Raw genomic sequence first — 21,005 nt, 5'->3', positions numbered from 1 at the left:
TTAGTTTAAGATTCTGACATCAAAATTACTAGATTGGGCATTTTAAAGAATATTTCCTTCAATGCATTTTAAATAATTGAAACTTTTTAATAATTATCCAGTATTTTAATAATAAATTCAATATTAAAAAGCAAATGGTGACAATCTTTCTGCATAGTTGTTTTATTTAAAATTTTATTAAAAGTCTAGACATAATTAAGCATTGATATTTAAAACCTTGAATCAATTTTAGTTAAGAAAAGCATGATTTTTAAATTTAGTAAGTTTGAAATTGAAGTTATTTACCTCTTTCAAGCAAGTAGTCAGAGTTTTAAATGCTTTGAAATATTCTAATTCACATACACTAGGACCTGGTAAAGGAGATGAAGGAGCTGAAGCAATGGAACCTGTTTTTTCTGAATCTCTTTTCTCTCTGTAATATTTTTACAATAATGCACTTATAATAAGCATTGATATCCTCAGACCATATTCAGTAAAATTTAAGTATTTAAAATTAAATGTGTTAATACCTATTATGATACTTATAAGACAGTTACATTTCCTTTCCAGAGCTAAGCTGAAAGCATTCCTTTTTGCTTTGTTTAAGAAGTCAATACATATTCATGAAATTCTAAACAATATTCAACTGCCATATACTATCCTTTAACAAGATTTTGAAGTAAAAGTGTTGTCATTTTGAAATCTTCTTAATTTTTGTTTTATTTAATTTTAGGGGAATTTCAAGGATTTTGAAAGTAATCTTTAATTTTTAATATGCTTTAAAAAGTCAATATATATATATATAAAATTAAAAAAAAACTTTTTAACAATTTCTTGATAATTTATTTTTAAAGTAGATAATTATTATTTTCTTTTTTAATTCTAATCATAGTTTTTATAATCTCGGTGTTTTAAATATCATTGAAAAGAAATGTACTGAAATCTATATTTTAAGTTGAGCATTAATGAGTTAAAACTGCAAATTTATTAGCATTTTCAAATTAAGTTAAACTATCCAACCAGGCTAAATGGCTTTCCCCACATTTAATTTTAAAATAAATAGGTTATTTAACCTAGATATAAACAAAGAAAATAGGTTATTTATTTAATTGCTTAAATTTGCATGGATAAAATATTTTTAAGATTTCAAAACTTTTGATTACTTTTTAAAAAGCTCTATTTATTTATTTAAAAAGCTTATTTCTAAGAGCATAAAAGTTAATCAAGATAATTAAATTGATTAAATAACTTTTATGCTTTAATATTTTCATAAGTTCATATAAATGTATTTAAGACGTAACTTGTAAAATAGTAATTGATTTATATCAATGTTAAGGTTCAATAAAGTTGTAAAAGAAGAAAAGATTTTTCAAAAGATAAACACCCAATTTTCTCTTCTAAAAGAATACGAAATATATAACAATGCTTTATCTTCAAAAATGCATTTAAAAGATTCAGATTAATAGATAAAGTGAATAAATAAAACCTACTCAGGGCATAAAAGAAACAAGCAATATTTCACAGTATTATCTGAAACAATTCCAATTTGTCTTCTTTTATTAGCTCGGATTTGAAGAAAAAATTCTATTATCTAAAAGATAAGAAAGAAGTTTTAAAAGCTAAAATTTTACAAAAATAATTTTTAAGAAAACAAATACTTAAACATAAATGCTAAATCAATAAATTTCAGGAGGAATGCATTTTATCTACCGTAAATACTCTTATAATTTATTAGTCAATAAATACTGCAAAATGATTCATTCACAACTGCAGAAAAATTAACAGTCAAATTATCAAATTTTTTAATAAGAATACATACATAATTTACTAACATTCCATTCTATTTTATGCCAAATAATAGGTCGATTATTTTTTTAATATTAAAACAAAAAGGTCCTAAATAAATGTTCTCTAGGTATCTACAATTTATGTTATGAAAGCAATTAATTTTAATGCTTTACAAAAATATTCATTTAAAAAATGAGTAATTGTTCCATATCACTAAGCAACAATGTATGATTTGGGTAAAAACATTGTCAGTTTAAAATTTGAAATCTTATTTCTCAACAAAGGAACATGTTAAGGAATCAAATCGAATAGATACCATTTTTCTGGTTTTAATCAGATCCTCCTCATAGCGTGGATTTTCATACTGTTGTTCCAGATGGCGGACAAGTATATTAAATATTTCTATGCAATGGCCTGGTTTGGAGTCGAACAATTTTTTCTGTAAGATTGAATATAATTTTAAGAAAAAAAATTATTTAATAAAAATACTTTTGTGTTTTTAATTAAGAGAGAAAAATCTCAAAGGAGATTAACAAAAGTTAACTATAATGTAATAATTACTAATATTATTTGAATTAAAATTTCAGTATGCAGCTTTCAGTACTCAAGAAACTTAAAAGTAAGATATCGAAAGCATATAAGCTTGAAAGAAATAAATGTGCATTTTCTAATAAATCGCTCAGTATCAAACATACAATTCGATATCTAAATATTTTGAATTTTAAATGTCATACAGAATCAGACATTTCAATTCAAATTAATATACTTTTATGGAAGTTTCAATAAATTTTCAAAATAAATTTCATTAATGAAAACAATTAATAAAATTTTTGCAAAAAATATTTTTAAAGTATAATAGAATCAGAAATTAGTCAATTATATCTTTATCAATAAAATGCAAGTATTTTCAAATGTGTCAGTTTTTTTTATTTAGCTCTGTGCAATAAACATTCATAATTATTAATGTATTGCTACTTTATTAAATTAATGATATAGAAACTACAATTTGAAATCAATTTCAGGTCCTTTTTTTAAAAAAAATTACATGAAAGAATATATTTTGTCATTTCTAGAAAACTACCTCATTTACAAAGGTTGGGCAAAAAATAATGCACAATCCACTGTAGTTTGGTAATAGTAAATATTAGAGAAATAAAGAAATAAGTTGTAGGTAGAAATACAAGTAATTTCCTTCTTTTAAAACACCCAGTTATATAAGTTTCATTTGTTTCATGGCTAGCAACAGTTTAAAAATTATCATGCCTGACAAACTTTAGGGAAACTAATAAGGTCTTAAATTTTCATATTATGCACTTTCTCATGACTCATTAAATATATTTGAATTCTATTTTGTTTCTTCTTCCCACTTTCCAATTACTGTTAAGCAATGCCTAAATATCTGTATTTATAAAACTCTAAATACTTTACATTTTTAGAAACATATAAAATTAATAATTTTGGTATCTGTAGCTGAAAGAACTTATATTTGATATTAAAGTAATGAAATGAAAAATTATAGCAAATGCATACTTTAAATACATGTATCAGACCCTCAACAGCAGCAACAATATCTGAGCAAGATTCAACTTTATCACCATTTGAATTGATAGTATCAAGTGCAAGTTTCATTACCTATATAAAAGAAAAATTGTTTTTTAAGACTGGTACTAATAATAGAGCATTGAAAGATGGTAAATGTATTCGATAAAATAATGAAAATACTCTAATAATTTTAAGAACAATATGGTACTTTTTCAATTATTTCCAAGATTTCATGAAAACATGAAGGACTGTCAGTATCAGCCATACTAATTAAGAGCTGCACAGCTTCTTTTCTCACTGTAACATCAGGTACAGAGACTGTATGTGCCAGTTGCTGTAGAATGATCTGATCAATTATGTCCTCCTGAAAAAATTATAGGCTATGTTAAATAATTTCAATTAGGAAAAAAATTAAATGTTATAAAACATTCATCAAACTTAATCAATTATGACTAAACACATTGTTATTTTAATCAAATTGTATTTGTCAAAAAATTCAGCAAACCTCAAAGTAACAAAGAGCTTTCAGTCGCACTCGTTCAATGAACCTTACAGTTTCAAGTTGTATAGCAGAACGACTTTCATTTCTATAAAAAGTAAAATTTAGAATAATTTATTTACTTTAAAAAAAGCAGCATAAATTATAGGAAGAACCATTTAATTACAGCATTTGAAAATAATAAATTGAACAGGTGTAAAACCACGAGGGCTGTCTAAAATGTATCTGACCTTTGACCAGGGAAAATATATTATTACTTACGTGATAATTGGGACTAAATTGGGACCTTAATCCACTTCAAAGTAAGCCCCTTGCACTTTCACACACTTAGCTCACCAATCCTACCATGTCTGAAAACACTCCTGGAAGGTTTCTTTTCAAATGGTATTCATCTCCATTGTCGAATCAGTTAAACCCCTTCTTCATTTATGTTACCCCCATAGCTTTATCTCCAAATACTTTCTGAATCTTATAAATTGTTTTGCTTTCAGAATCACCAAGCTTTTGAAAAAGTTTATGTGCTATCTTTGCTCTTCAGAAAAATTCAGCCATCTTCAGAATAATCAAAAATCCAACAAACACTTATGATGGCATCTTACTCAGCGTCTAGCGGACAGTGATTGAACACTTGAATATGGAGAAAAAATTCAGGCATGCACATTAAGTTGTTGTCTGACTCTATGCACAATGGTGTCATTCTAGCATTATTACTGTATGTAGAAAAATTCAATATCACATACTTTTTAGACAGACCCTGTACATTGTTAATAATTCTCAGGCAAGAAACACAAGATGCATAATCAATTCCTATTTTTGCTTCCAACTGATGATAGAAAAAAAAAAATGTTTCAAAATACATAAATATTTTTAAAAAATTATTGGATTTTTAATTTTGTAATATGAAATATTTATTACAGTTAATGTTTTTTTTTTAATCTTCAGTAATTGGAAGAATGTAATCATGTATAAAATTCTAGTCATTTTTCCCTAGTTAATTACAGAGAATAATAAGTTAAACATTTTGAAAGTTATATTTAATTTGATTTATATGCATTTGGCAGTTAAATGATACTTACTTGAAAAACTTTTCAATCAATTCAGTGAAATCTGTTATGAAATTAGGGTTATATCCTTTCAATTTCTTCTCTTTAAAAGCAATTAGCTTTAAAATAGATTGGACCTAGAACATATTATTCAAAAATTTATTGAAACAAATTTATAATCTAAGATAAATTAAATATTTTAAGTTAAAAAATATTGCATTTCTAACTTTTAACTAATACTGAAAACAGAATATAATATGAATTCTAAAATTCATTAATAGGAGGTATTTAGTATGTTGATAATGTTTATATGAAATATATTACTCAAAGATAAAAGAAAGAAATTAAACACATAAGATTTTACAAAACAGATTTTTTTTTTTTGTTAAAGAACAGACTACTTCAAAATTAATTTAATGGAGCAAATTTCAAACATACATTTCGAAAATCAGCAGACTGATAAATAATTTTATATAAGTTTTCATAAGATTGCTCAGGACATTTTTCTTCAGCAATATTGATGAAATCATGCAGTGATTTTGTATAAGTTGAAAGCGAAGGAGTTGTGCTTTGAAACTAAAAAGAAAGAAAAAAAAACCTTATTATTAATAATTGAGTGGAGTGTATTTAAAAATGAAAATGCTGTCATAAATTTCAACTTACTTCAGGACAAAGCAGAATCTTTCCTACAACTTCTAATATAGCATCCCAAATTAAACTTCTATGTGTAAGTTCATCACCATGTTCCAAAAGCAGTTTGTTTAGAGCTAAGATAATTTCGTAGGCAACAATCTTATCTTTCCTATCAACAGCCTTTTAAAAAAATTAACAGACCTCATGTTCATTAGATTAAAAGCATTAATTACGTTATTAATAACACATTTAAATACTCCAAAAATTAGTTTATATATATTATACACACACACACACAAAATTATTTCAATTATTCTGTTTTAAATTTAGAATTTTGTAAATTGGTTGAAATCTTCAACAAATCTAATTTATAACTTTAAAAGGAAATTTTTAAGCATTAATTTAAGTTTAATTTTCATGAAAGTTTTAAAAACATACTCTTTTTTTTAAAAAAAATAAAGTCATGTCAAATTTGGAATTTTTAATTTAATTTCAATATTTTATAAGTAACATGTTACCATAAAAATTTAAAAAACTACAGTTTCCATAATTCAAATTAGTAAATTTTAAGATTATAAAAATTTTAATTTAAAAAAATACTTTACAAAAAATAACTATTTTTTTTATTTTTAATGCAAATTGTCAATAATACCTTTAAAAATGATGGTATGATAGCAGATGGAGGGTGTGTTAAAGTTTGCACTTTATTAGGCCCCCATAATGCATTACCAATAAAATACACAGCACCACGAACAATCCTTGGATCTGGATGATGAACTCTGCAAGAGAGAAACTAATATTTGTAACTATTACTTCATAATTTCAGATTTTTCCATATAATTTTTTTAAAATTAATAAAAAATTATAGATATTCTTACACATCTTGAAGGATGACACAAAGGTAACGAATAACTGTGTGGCCAATATTTGTTCCCATAAGATTACGCATTTGCTAAATAAAGTAATAAAAAAAAAGAATGATTGCTAAAAGACATTTAAGAATAACACCAAAAATTTTACAATTTTTTAAAGATTTTTTTTAACATGTAGAGTATTATTATTATTATTATTTAAAGCAGCAATATCAAGAAAGTAGCAAGTATAACCTAGTACTAGTAATTTTTGTCATCTGGTATCTCATATCTTTCTCAAAAACTTTTATAAGAATATGGTGGTTCCAAACAGTTTTAAAGCAATTGCTAAATGCTTTAAAACATGAGTTAGATGCCCAATATACTAAGCAAAATACATGATTAGCATTATCCCCCCCCCCTCCCAATCATCATTAATGGCTTAGGTAGTGTAAATTTTGCTTGGGAAATGGAAATACCATTTCAATATATTCAACATGAAACATTAATTTTTTACCTGAATGGCATAATTTAAGACTAATGATTGGCTAATTTATACTCTCCCTTCCCCCAAATTCCCTTTATTATGTCAATAAGGCAAGTTTCCTTAACTTTTTCAATTTAAAAATCGGTGTTTTAAAATAACTGATTTATTACTAGAATAGTAATTGACATTAATAAAACAATATACAAGAAAAAAAAATTCCAATAAATTAAAGTCATTCAAGGATCAAAAACGAAATTTTTGTATAAACATTGCATGAAAAAGAAAGCTAAAAATATTTAAATTTTACTTAATATTATTATAATACTCAGAATCAAAAATTTTGAAAAAAATTCCAATTGTTTCCTAAAAATCATTTATATCTAATTAAGTTTTTGGTCATAAAAGATTTTTTATTATCTGAATGAGAGAAATTCAAATGTTTTGGTGTAAATGATGTATTGCAAATATTATTTAAGTTGGGTGTTTGAAATTATGCAATATTTCAATATCAGTAATATTTTGTTAAAGAAAAATATTCTTTTATGACAAAATAAGCAAGTATGTACAAAAAAAAAAAAAATAATAATTTTGTAGTAGATTAAAGTTATTTTATAAAAGCAAAAAGGTGAAACTGTGCAAACACACATAAAACTATTAATAAAGTACAGAATGTAGTTGTCACAGATGAATGGAGCAGGTAGAAAATTTAATTTCACCTTAAATGGTGTAAGTAACTGAACAACCTTTACTGGTGAATCACCTCTTAAAGACTATGCTCAATTTTCTACTGATAGATCAAGAATAAGCTGGAATTTTTTGAAATTAAGTGCCCAAAACACATACTAGTATAACAACAATAATAAAGATCTATAAAAATAATGTTATATATAAAATATCCTCGCATGCAGCATTAAAGCATCTTTTTTTCCCCAAAAAAACCTTGTCAAGGGGTATGAAAAACATTAAACAAATATACAACACATTACAGTTCTTAAATTAAAAATATTAATGAGTATTATAAACCTATTACCTTCCAGCTATATGCAACAAACTTTTCAAGGTTCACAGTAATGCATAAAGTACAAATGAATAAATGCAAAGCTGTTTTTGGAAGATGACTATATAATAAAATTGCATCTAATACAGACAGACTTTCCTAGGAGAAGAAAATAAAGACCATCACTTTATCACCAAATATATTAACAGTTGATATGTAATTAAATTTTTAAAAAATTAGTCTGTAGATAAAAACTTTTGAATGGCAATAAGTAACTTAAATTGATAAATAGTTCGAAATGAAAGAGTGTTGTAATGCTAAAGTTTTATTAATAAAGGCACAACAATTATTATAATATTTTTAATACATAATTTCATACCTGAACATCTTCATCTCTTTTTGAATAAGAGCACAGCTTATTTATATGTCTAAAAAAACACAAAGCAATGAAATATTTTCATATAAATTAAAAAACATTTAAATACAAAAAATAAAAAATATTTACTTAATAAAACTTTCAATCATATCATCATCAAGATAAGCTGCATTATATTTTATGACACTGAAAATAAAGGCAAGCAATTCTGCCTCTCTTCCAGCAGCAACAAAGTCGGGAAACAATGTTAAAAGAAAAGGACCTGTAAAATTGAAAATGTTAAATATTAGAAGATATACAAAAAATTATTTTTTAATAAATTTTTTTACTACATTAAGTCAACAACATAACTTTAATCAATAATTTAATAGGGATGGTAAATTAATATTTAAACTTGAAATGATAACACGGTCACAAAGTAGGCATTTAGAAAATCTGAAAAAATATTTGATTGCTACATTCAGAGACATTTATTAAGTAACAATATTTGCAATGCTGTTTTATTTCCAGCAATAGCAATGTCAGCATGTGAAGAACTTTTAGTTCAAGAACTCTGACAACCCACTACACATGTGTCTCATTCACAGACATGCAGCAAATGAAATGCATCAATTCATGTCAACATGTATTTGTATGTTTGAAATTACTAATTGACCATACATTAAAAAAAATGAATATCTAGATTTCAGTAAAAAAAGATAATCAAATTATATAGGAAATCAATATTATTTTCATTTCTTTCAATAAAATTCTTTATGAATAGCAAAATCTAAATTTAAAAAAATTACAAATATAAAAAAATATATGCAGAAATGGTTGTGAAATAAAAAAAAATTATGAACTGTGAGCCAAAGATAAAATACAAAGGAGAAAAAAATGCATGAGAGAACATGACAATTAGATAACAATAACATAAAAAAAAAAATGCACTATTATGAATTTGCAACATTGCTTTTCTGCAACATAAATCTCATTGCTAAAAAGAGACATTTACAGGTATTCTAAACAGATGCGATGTTAATGACTTCCAATTTTGAAGACTACTTCTGGACAAAAATAAAAATTCTCGAAACTGTAGGAATTTGGGGGATATCTAAAATAGGATTTGAGATTCATGTCGAAAAACCCACACAAAGGCAAGAGATTTAAAGTAAGTCAATCTAGGGAATTCACAAAACAGTCTCTAGATGCACTCAGAATGCTATTATTAATGCTGCCTGTTTGTATTGTGACTTCTACAAATGCTGTTTTTGTCTATGTTTCATTTGTACTTTTGCTGCTTGTACTTTTTTTGTGGAATAAAGTATAATTTTCCCGTTATCCAATGTGTTGAACTTTTTTCACTGTACATCCATGTTCTGTAATAGTACAAGGTAAAAATATTGAAAAAAGAATGGAACTATTTATGGTGCACCAAAAATTTCTTTTACTTGAAACTTTTTCATTTATTGCCTAAATTGTATTTTTTAAATTTACTTTTTGATGTTTCAAAATATTACAACTTTTATTTTTATCCATTTCAACTACTTTCATCACTTTTGTAATTAAAGTATTGAATATAAAATAATAATTACAAAAAAAAAAGAATTTAAATAATAGTATTGAAAATAATAAACCATGGCATTTCTAAATATGTTTCATTTAGCAAAAAGAAAAAAAAATTAATGCGGCATAAATAATAAATGAAGAAAATTACGGAAGGAACTTCTAAGAGCTGCAAATTTTTAAAGTACTTATGTAGGATATTTTAGAATTTTTGGAAAGAGTAAATTAGTCTATGAAAGGCTAGAAACATTATTTGGTAAATGATATGAATCATAATGACTGTAGTCTGATGACTACTCATATCAAGTTGTACTAGTATGGACTAAAGTCAAGTGGATCCATCATTCCCTGCTTTTCTGTTATTCACATTCAAGATATATTTCTTATAATGGAAAAATTTAATGCTCTCTTTCTCTCTCTCCCTCACACACACACATGCACATGGAATGTAGATATTCCACCTCCCCTATGCATGACACAAAAAAATCTCAAAACATTATATTGATTTCCATTAAATGTTTGATTCAGCATTGGCAGGGACATTGGAAAATTTTTTTGGTTGGAAAAATAAAGTTATGGAAGTTTGGACAGAAATTATATATATTGCTCTAGGACCATTTTCCTAGAACAATTGCTGCATCTAGAAATGTAGTTGTAAAATGATAGGGATCTTATTTGCTTCAGTTATAATACATAACACATATGTACAAAGATGAATTAAGCATTGTAGCCAATATACTGGAAAGAATAATCACCAGAACTAAGCTACCATGATTAATCTTTTTGAATGATCAAGAAAATTTGATGTATTATACTTCCATGAACACAGGTAAAAGAAATTATATATATATATATATATATATATATATATATATATCTTTAAGCTGCTCCAGAGATCCATGATATGCAGAGAATTCATTACAATAATGTTGATTTGATTTGTCAATAGTATCCAACATATTTCAGAACACATAATTCAAATATGTCCTATGATATTTAGATATCTTGAAAGTATGTCAATTGTAATTAATACAATGATCTCCATATTTCTCTTGAATCCTTGTGATTTTTTTTACAATAGCTAGTGAATATTCTTCTGTAACTTACTCACTTTTAGAATTTTCTGCATAATGCACTAAAAAGTCCAATAGTATTTACTTATCAAGTATGTCTTCCTATTTCATTCCTATACTTAAGTTGATTCAACCTCAAATGTTACTTTTTTATATTATATAAATGTGTAATTTCAGAAACTATAATGTAATAACTAAAAAAGTGCAATATAATTAAGATAAAAAATCTACAAATTAATGCACAATCTAAAAATAAATACATTACAAGATTACATGGAATAATTACCAATTTCTTCTTCAAAATAAGTAATGATTTTTCCATTCTGAGTCAATGCCTTTAACATTTCTAACCTAATATTAAAAACATTTAACATTTAAAATAGTATCTATCATCAGTTTTTGAAGTAAAATGCAATATAACTGAATAAAAAAGTAAAGATACCTTGGTATTAAGTCCTCTTGTATATTATGCAAAAGTATAAGCTTAAATAAATAACTTCTTGTTGCATACATGTGATCAAGCTACAATAAATGATAAAAAGAAAGAATTAAGAATTATGAAAAGAAAATTATATTGAAAATCAATATCAAATAATCATTAATATACATTATATGCAAAAAGAATCATTCTCCCATAATAAGAAAACCAAGAAAATTTGGTGCATCATTTGATTAATTTCATCAATAATTATAAAAAATATTATACTCAAACAATGCATTCCAAGATTATATTTCATTATACAAGGAAAAATTACAAAGTCACTTCTTTTCTAAAATAAAGAATACATGAATGCTAATTAGTTTATTTTCCATAATTTTTTTTAACGTAGATCCATGTTCAATGCAAAATGTAATGTTTAAAAACATTATTATTAATTAATATTATATTCAATAATACAAAATTTAACATTTGTGATTTGTATAATATTGATTCTCAAATAATGTAAACTCATTTCAAAGCATGATTTTTATTTAGTTTTTTTTTTTAACACTTAGATAATAAATTTAATATTATGCAAGAATAAATGCTGGACAGATTTCTAATAAAAGAAAACACTTTTCTAAAAAGAACGTACAGATATACAATTCTTTAACAGATAAGTATAACAAATTGTGAATGATGGTCAGATCACCAAAAAATACATTCATTAGACTCATAAAAAAAAGCATCAAAGTTTATTGAACTTTAAATAAGTTGTCTTTTTAAAACTTTTAATAAAATGTTTGCATGTATTTCTTTCAGCATTAATATTTTCTGTCATTACATTTTATTAACATATGTATCATTAAAACATATATTAACATATTAGTTTCCTAAAATAATAATTTTTCATGAACAACTTACTTGGCCATTTATTAGTGCACAATAAAATTGGAAAACTATGTGCCTAGTTTCAACAGACTGATTTGCATTTAATAAGTCTTCAATTTGCATACAAATTGCTTCAACAGCATTCTAAAAAAAAAAAAAAAGAAAAAAAAAAATTAAAATAAAATTTGAAAAATCACATAAAAAACTAGAATATGGGAAAGATTGCACAGTTCAGCAGATTTTTTTTAGCAGTGCATTAGAAAAAAAAGCTGAAGTATTATAAAAAGATGAGGAGAGAAATTTAAAAATGCAAGTAACTTTATATTTTATAAGTTATCTGAAAATTTTTGAGGCAATTTTGTTCTAAAACCTTTTTTTTTTTTCTTTTTTCCTCATATTTCAAACAGTTTAATAATTCCCCAAGTTGTGTTTCAACAGAGATTTTCAGAGACTGAGTAGTGTTTCAGCAGATTTTGACAAAATTTCATAAAGAGAAAATGTTTACAAATCTTTTAATTAAAAATATATTCAATATATTCATGAAGTTGTTTAATAAATCTATTATATGTAATTATTCAATACACAACAAAAAATTACAATTTTTTATAAGAATGCATATTCTAACTAATTAAAAATTAAAACTATAAAAAATATGCAAAAAATTTGAGCATTAATTTATAAAAAATGAACAAGAGCATAAAAAACTGTATTGTCTAAGCATCCAGTGGGGTGTGAATATCATCACTATTATAAGCAGCATATAAGTGGAAACTAATTTCTGTAGTTTGATGATGATCAGATACATGCCAAAAGTGGCACTACATCATTAAAATTCTCATAATTAAAAAATTTTAAAATTCAGAATTTGAAATAAAACTATCAAAGGATTTAACACTCAAAACACTTTCACACACATATATGCTGGGTATAAAGGAAGCTGAAAACACCCAAAGAAAATAAAAAGACAGGCATAAAAAGAAAACATGGGGGTGGTTTGAATGACATAAAAAGTAAAGCTTATATAATATTACACTGTTGCGGATTGTTACGAGCGAGGATAGAACCTGGGACGCAGGTTCGCAGGTTCTGGTTCACAGCCGAGTAACAAGACCACAAGACAAAAGTAATTACTCGTGTTTAGAGCTGTTATCTGGCTTATAAGGTTCACCACAACACAAAAGCAGTAACATTCAAACATAATTAGTGAACAAAAAAATTTACTAAAGATAGACAATTTAAAGAGAAAAATAAATAAAAAACATAATAAAAAGGAAGTAAAATAATATTAAAGAAAAGAAAATGTAAATAAATGAAAGAAGGAAGAAAGGAAACAACAATAAATATATACATTGGCTCTTAGGTAGAGACCCTTCTCTAGAAACAGAAAACTAAAATAAATAATCCATTTTGTATTTCCCCCCTCCTTATATTTATAAAATACTGATCAGTTTTAATAATATTTTATTTTTCATTGCATACTTTGGAAAGCTTAAGCAATAGTAGAATATATTTTAAACTTAACTTAGAAAATATTATAAAAGATAAAACTTTAAAATGTTATAGAAGATAAAACCAACAAAAACAACTTTTACATTTGTAGTAAAATAACACACGACTCCAACAGCAACCAAATCTAATACAGGAAAGATTAGTTATATAAGAACAATTTATTATTATTCTATTTGGAAAATCCTATTTTCATTGTAATACAGGAAGCCAAAAATAGCTTGAGCTTCTAGAATCAGTTTTTTATTTGATAAAATTTTAAAAATATTTTGGTTGAGGTTTACAAAATTTTCTCAAATGATAAACAATAGGACAATGAAAAATAAAGTGGGAAATGTCATTAGAATCATCAACACATCTACAACTACAGTTTCTCAAAATAAATCTTTTAAGATAATATGAGGATAGCCTATGATTTGTAGTTAATTCATCTAAATATTCATTATCAATGCATCAATTTTTTTTTATTTGAGAAAAGATATTGAAGATGAAGCAGAAGAATTTTATGCTAAAGAGTTTTGATTATTTTTTTCAGGTTTTCCAAGATGATAGCCCGATTATTGATGACAGTATGGGCTTAAAATGCAGTACAATATTACCATCACCAAACTTTTAACATCTTGTACTAAATTTCTTTTTAGACTAAACTTTAAAAGAGCCTTCAATACACTTAAACTGTCCATGAATAGATGATAATGAACATGCGATTTTTTGTGGTTATTCCAATTTAAGGCTTCAAATATTGTAAAAAGTGAAAACTAAGAATAGAGTCTTAATGACTACCAGCTATCAAAGCTCAGTTCTTGCAAGAATTATATTCCTTTGTCGGAATGAAAGAAAATGCATCTATAGCATTGCTATATCAAACAAGGAAGTGAAAACCTGCTCATTTATATGGCAATTTCCCATCCACTCATTAATAGTGCTCTCTCCAATGGGATAGATTGCAAAAATAAGTAAATTAGTGAAGCAAGGAGTTATAAAATTGAATCATTTTTTTTTCTCCTTTTTATCTTGCATCTTAAATGTGAAAAGAAAAAGAATAACATTTTATTGATTCCTTAAGTTTAGTAACTACACCAAGCTACTAAACCAACAACACTCTATAAGAAAAAGAATAAAACTACTGAAAACTTTAAGATTTTAATGGAGTAAATGATCCATACAATCATTAAGCCAATTCATTTGTTCTAGGAAGTCAATTATAAGTGTAATTTATATTTCTAATAATGAGTTAAAATAATAGTTCTTTTTAAGATACACATAACTTACTTCAACCAATAATTTTGTAGTAACATGTTCATACAAATCCTTCAAGGCTTTTATTCGATGGCCTACATTATTTTCAGAACCAATATCCTGAAAGAATATAAAAATTTACTTAAACAAGTCAGCTCAATACATCTATGTATTGGATTTCATGATATATATATAACAGAATTGTTGTGTAACTAATTTGTATTTTGGCTGTATCATTAAAAAATCAAATATTTATTGACAGTTTTCTTACATTCATAAAATTAAGAAAATTACTATACCAATGAGCCTGCCCTTCTATAAGAAAGTAAAATAATAAATAATAAACATTAAAAATTTATACCATTTTAATAACACTAATAAAAGAAATAAGATTCCTTTTTTTAATCAGCAAACTCCTCATAATAAAAAAAGATAAACTATAAAGTACTAATATGCACTTCCCCCTCATTTAAATATTAATAAACATTAGAAAATATTATTATTACAAAGGTTATAATTAGAAAAATCATAAAAAAGATCTATCATCAATAGGTTTAGAATAGTATTTTTAAATATACCCTATTCAATCACAAAAAATAGATCAAAAATTACAATTACCTTCATTGTTTCTAAACTCACAATATATGGTTCAACTTTCAAGCCTTCAAAATTTACTGGGGTTGTATCTCTTCTACCAAAAAAATTTTTCATCTTTTCATGAAGTGATTTCTCTTTCTTGGACATGTTTTGCTTCTAAAATATATAAATTAGTCTCAGAAAATCTCAGAAAACAAGAAAAAAAATAAGTTTTGTTTTCAATGCATATAAATCAAAGTTCAAATTTTAGGGATATGGCTATCTGCCTGTGATTTACAATAGCATTAATTCAATTTTAACAGAGACATGATTCTTTGAATTATTGAAGTATAAATTCCTGCCACATAATTTTCTATTAAGTGAACTTTAAATATTTCTGATTCAAAGTAAGTAAATCAATTCCTATAAAATTTTTAAGATTAAGAAAGATCTGAGAATTATTGATAGAGAAAAAAAATCAATTTCTACATCCTTATCATTTTTTTAGTGACAAAATATGGCCTCTAAGAAAACTTCAAAGAATTTCTGAAAATTCACTTTGGTAACAGAAAATGCAATTCAAGTAATTCTACTATATGGTCCATTGCATTAAAAAAAAGGGGGGGGGGCTATTTTATTCTTTAGAATACAAAGGCAGATTTTTAAATCTATTAACATTAATTTTATATATTGTTATTCCACATTAATAATTCAAAATTTATTTTGTGTCTTAAAAATGTAGCAAAAATAAAGTTTTGGAAACAGTATTCATCTTCATTAAAACCATAAAAAATCAAACTCATGTGTAAACTTAAAAAACAAATTTTAGGAAGTTTTCAAATAATGAAAATTCAATAAAAATGAGTTTAAACCATCAGTCAAACAATAAATGCGAAAAAATTTTTCATATACAAAATGATTAGATAAAGTATATATATATATTCAAGTACAAGAGCAAGAAAGTTCATTGAGAAAATTATCATTGATGTTAAGTGCCAGCAATAAAAATAATGCACGCCTAGTAAATTTGAAGTTTATTAAAATGAGAATTATCTTTAAAAAAATAATTTTACTATAAATCAATTGTACACAATTCAGAATACTTTTAGATATTGATTGTACATTCAATTTATATTCCTACTTTATTTTTAGGTTTTCACTTCTTTTATAGATTATTAATGCCTTTTTCTTGTTATATGTATTTATATTTATCATAAAGCAAAACTAGCACTGAAATTTACAAAACAGATTCTATTCAACTGTTTTATAAAAACAAATTCTGTATAGATCAGCATTACAGCATTAATCAGAAGAGGGAATATAAAAATTTTGACTTTAACTTTTAATTAAAAAAGTAAATATATGTCTTTTAGCTTTCTTCAAGGGAGATAATTTGACCTAGAAATACCAAACTTAGCACAAATATTTTTGAAGGGTGAAAATATGCATTTCAAAGGGAGTTTTTCAAAATTTTAATTAAAAATAAAGCAAGATTTTACCATTTTTAATGATAGATTTTGGAGATATTAATATAAAAAATAATTTTTTATTACCTAAAAATTAAAAAAAAAAAATCTTTTCAATGATTATCAATTTCTCCTCTAGGTAAAGGGAAAGAAATATTTTTCAAGCAAGTTTTGCAATAGAACTTTTCATTAATGATAAAAATTAAAACCTTTTCCATCATTTTCACCAATATTTAACATTCCATCCTTGAAACTTAAAGAATGAAGATTCTATTAATTTTTTTCATAAATGGTGGTCATATCATGAAAAAGTTTACTTTTTTTCTTCTTTCTTTTTGAATTTGTAAGCAAGACTCTTTAAGGTAGGTCTATGTTACGAAATACATCTATCAAGCTGAATGACTATGGTTGCTATTCTTTTACTACTTTTTTTAGCCACCAACAACTAACAAAAAGCTACTAAAATTAAGTTTAATTTCTTAGTTTAATTTAATTCTTAATTTAAAAGCTAGTTAAGGAAGCCATGAATATCAAACTAAGCATAAGAGATTCAACTGATATTAAAAACATCAATATTCCTAGTAACTAATCTGGTCATCAAACTCTGTTTTATCAAATGTTTCATCATCACCAACTCAACAAATGTTTTAATTTAAACACCCTGTTGGATGTCATCAAATCAGTGCAATACACCATTTTAATATGGAATGAACTTAATATTTTGTTAAAGGAATAAGAAAGATACAGCCCTATATAAGATAATAGATGCAAAGTACTGAAATAATGTCTGACAATTTGAAGGGTTTTTTTTAGGACTAATATTCTTAGTGAGTAAGCAGGTTAGCAAAGGTATCTAAATTTTTCAAAATAAAACACTTTTTTTTTCATTACTCATAGAAATTTGAACTTAAGCATTAAGATGATGTTAAATATCTTCTGTTTATAATCTAAATTGCTTGGTAATACAATAAGACAGCCAGAAAAAGAATAATTCTGATAACTAATTTCAGTCATAGGCAGTAGCCTCCTTAAAAAGGATATGACACCGCTAATGTACGTTAAATTGTAGATAATTCATTGCTTGAACAAATATTATTAACTTATTCATTTTACTTTTATTACATGAGACTAGAACATGAAATGTAAGTTTAGCTCAAATAGATTTATGTTACAGTTTGAAGTTTGATCCTGTAATCAGATGGTTATAACAACTAACTGAGAATTTCCTTTTCAAAATTTTTAAACCAGAGCAGGACAATATTTAATTTAATAGATCTTTAGAAGAATCATGTCTTGAAATCCTAATTAATTTCATTATCATATAGTTATCCAAAGTATGAAGCAGATCAGCTAATCATAGGTTGCTATCAATGGCAAGAGGGATACAGTATGATCATTTTAGAAATCAAGAAGCCTGCCAATAGAATTTAATTCAATTAATATTTTATGAACAAAAACTATTTTTAAGCTGAACACAAAAGTCAAATTTTTATTTCTGTAATGTTTTTATCCTATTAGTGTTTATAAACTATTCTTTCAACAATAAATACATACAGTTCCAGAAATTTGAGCTTCACATAATTTAGAAACACACGTTCATATCGAAAATTATTGAATGTGTAACTAAATTCTCTTGTAGGCGATATTGATATGTGTTTAGTATTGATTTAGAAAAATATAAGATAATAAATACATGAACTTCTTAACTCCCCTTCAAAACAGTAGTAATTTATTTTAAGGTGAAAAAAAAAAATTCCTTAATAGAAAATTTTCCTGAAGATAAAATTTTGATCAATTTATTTCTCAATCAGAAAGATAAATAAGTAAAACCAAATAGTATTGTTAAAAACCATAACTGAATCCATATGCTTATATACATCTGAAATAAGTAGTTCTTAAAGAAAAAGGAAAACTTATTTTAAACTATAAGAACCATAACTGAAAATTCTGAGGTGTTGAGTAAAATGATAGTGGTCCACAATTTGTATCATTTATTCTAAACTTAATCACCTCTCTTTTTTAGTTGTGGTTGAAAAATTTCTTAATAACTGAAGTAGCATTATACACCTTAATACAATGAAAGTTTTTTATTATTATTATTATACATGTCTTGCAGATCTGTGCTATTGTGGATTATTATTTTATTTATTTCAGTTTAATCCTGTTAAGTAAAAAAAAAAATATGATATTGGAAGCTATTTGATTAATTATTGAAGCTATTTAATAACATTCATGAGCATCATTTTTTAAAATTTAATTAAATATAAACTTTATTTCTAATCAGATAAAAAAAATTCTCAGCATAAAAAGTGCAAATATAAATATTATGTGAAAAGTTTAATTTTTCAATTTTTTAAAAATAAAATCTGAAATATAAAAAATGTATATATCTTTTCTTTTCATTCAGAGAACTTTTAAACTCAGGTTCCAAGTCCAATGATATTAATGGCCCTTAAATAACCTACTTTTATTTCTTCACAATAGTCCCTCCTTTTCCCATCAGTCTTGAATATTTAATTTAAATTTTTAAAAATGGTAACCATATGAACGAGTAAAAAGCTTAATGATAATATTTTTTTTAAACCGCTGATGGCAAGTTATCTTCATAAGTTATTAATATTTGTTACATTAGTACAGCAAATCTTAGTTTACAAATACTAAAGTTTCAGAAAAAATGTTTTCATTTGAGCAATTGACTTAAATTTTAAGCATGGTTAAATCGTTATTTTAAGATCAATAAAAGCATTGTCAAAAGACATATTAAAATAAAAAAAGATTTCAAAAAATATTATTAGTGTAATTCAATATATAAAGAAGATGACTTTTTTTATTAATTTCTAATTATCTGAATATTTAATTTTTTTATTTCCAAAACTTGACAATATTCTTTTTCATAACTTGTATGAAAAACTTGTATTCTTTTTCATAACTTGTATGTAAGTGTGCAAAAATTTTTGCTTAAGAAGAGATGCTAAACATGCATACATACAGAATGGCAATAAATTTTATTTATATTAAAATCGGAAAATAAAACTGATCAGGCTTATCAATATTTAGAAAGCTCATATAACTGTACAAAAAGAAATCCAAAAATGAAGTTGCAAGGTATTGAGACAACCGACTTCATTTGATTTTACTAATGGTCTCTGAAAACGAAATATAACTATCAGAAAAGATTCCAGCTTTCATATTAAAAATAAAACAGGCTTCTTCTTTAAGACCTGAAATAATAAACTGCAACAAGAAGACTGGAAAAGAATAGTTAATAAATTACGTTGCATACATAATTATAGTGTTTACGTCTAAAATAAAATTTACTGAGAAATAAATTTTGTTTGAATAAAAATTCATTTAACAGAATTTAGAAAAATTAAATTCTAATTAGCGGGCTTATAAAGTGCCATAAGTCACAACAACAGCACAACACAAAAAAATTAATTTTATCAATAAAAAAAATCTTTTAAAGTCGTCACCCTATGTACGCAATAGATAAATATTACTATTTTCAGAAAATGCGCATTATACTCTTTGAGTTATGGTGAAATGGTTTTTTAAAGCAAACAAATTATTTTAGATAAATTTTTGGAATGACGAGGAGATCAACAATAATACAAAATATAAATTGCTAGAATATTTAAACTTTAGCGCTGAAGTATAAATTGCAACATACAATGCGATAGTACATAGGAAAAGTTTTAGAGACCACGGTAAAAATAACTAAAATATTTCAGTTACCAATAGAAAGGTCTTTTAACTAAACATGAACTTTGACAGACAACTGAGTATCAAAACTAACACATGCACTCGCGGTGAAAAAGATAAATATTAGAAGACGTGCTGCCGAATAGAACAGAATAGTAATTAGAAAACCGAAAGTTAAAGATATGATTTATTTTTATTTTTATTATTCATTTTAGGAATTGTTGTCGCACTAGATCTGTGCAGTGAATCAAAATTCAAAAGATCATACATTTTCTCAGTTTTAAAATAGATATGGAAATATTTTTTTCCAATATTTATTGCATGAGCTTGCATGAAATTCAAATTCTTACATATCATAATAAACTGAGGAAAAATTATATAAGTTCCCTAA

At 25.1% G+C, this 21,005-nt stretch overlaps 1 protein-coding gene across 3 annotated transcripts in view; it reads right to left on the bottom strand.

The window, feature by feature from the left end:
• The window catches only part of LOC129966573 (tuberin-like), a 45,077-nt gene extending 24,308 nt beyond the window's left edge, over nucleotides 1–20,769 (bottom strand). For all 3 annotated transcript variants that reach the window (XM_056081030.1, XM_056081032.1, XM_056081033.1), the window contains exons 1-20: nucleotides 20,648–20,769; nucleotides 15,489–15,623; nucleotides 14,904–14,990; nucleotides 12,159–12,269; nucleotides 11,256–11,335; nucleotides 11,100–11,164; nucleotides 8,325–8,457; nucleotides 8,199–8,247; nucleotides 7,853–7,978; nucleotides 6,363–6,436; nucleotides 6,137–6,263; nucleotides 5,515–5,664; nucleotides 5,290–5,427; nucleotides 4,885–4,988; nucleotides 3,815–3,896; nucleotides 3,518–3,673; nucleotides 3,298–3,399; nucleotides 2,084–2,206; nucleotides 1,470–1,570; nucleotides 286–412 (exon numbers count right to left, since the gene is read on the bottom strand). In XM_056081030.1, coding sequence (XP_055937005.1) covers nucleotides 286–412; nucleotides 1,470–1,570; nucleotides 2,084–2,206; nucleotides 3,298–3,399; nucleotides 3,518–3,673; nucleotides 3,815–3,896; nucleotides 4,885–4,988; nucleotides 5,290–5,427; nucleotides 5,515–5,664; nucleotides 6,137–6,263; nucleotides 6,363–6,436; nucleotides 7,853–7,978; nucleotides 8,199–8,247; nucleotides 8,325–8,457; nucleotides 11,100–11,164; nucleotides 11,256–11,335; nucleotides 12,159–12,269; nucleotides 14,904–14,990; nucleotides 15,489–15,614 — 2,061 coding nt within the window. In that variant the 5' untranslated portion in view covers nucleotides 15,615–15,623; nucleotides 20,648–20,769. The remainder of the gene's footprint in view (nucleotides 1–285; nucleotides 413–1,469; nucleotides 1,571–2,083; nucleotides 2,207–3,297; nucleotides 3,400–3,517; nucleotides 3,674–3,814; nucleotides 3,897–4,884; nucleotides 4,989–5,289; nucleotides 5,428–5,514; nucleotides 5,665–6,136; nucleotides 6,264–6,362; nucleotides 6,437–7,852; nucleotides 7,979–8,198; nucleotides 8,248–8,324; nucleotides 8,458–11,099; nucleotides 11,165–11,255; nucleotides 11,336–12,158; nucleotides 12,270–14,903; nucleotides 14,991–15,488; nucleotides 15,624–20,647) is intronic.
• Between the last annotated feature and the right edge of the window lie 236 nt (nucleotides 20,770–21,005).

The sequence above is a fragment of the Argiope bruennichi genome, chromosome 4 (assembly GCF_947563725.1).
Source record: "Argiope bruennichi chromosome 4, qqArgBrue1.1, whole genome shotgun sequence".
Classification (NCBI taxonomy): domain Eukaryota; kingdom Metazoa; phylum Arthropoda; class Arachnida; order Araneae; family Araneidae; genus Argiope; species Argiope bruennichi.
The sequence above is the reverse complement of the archived record's forward strand: the minus strand, read 5'-3'. Positions and strand labels throughout refer to the sequence as shown.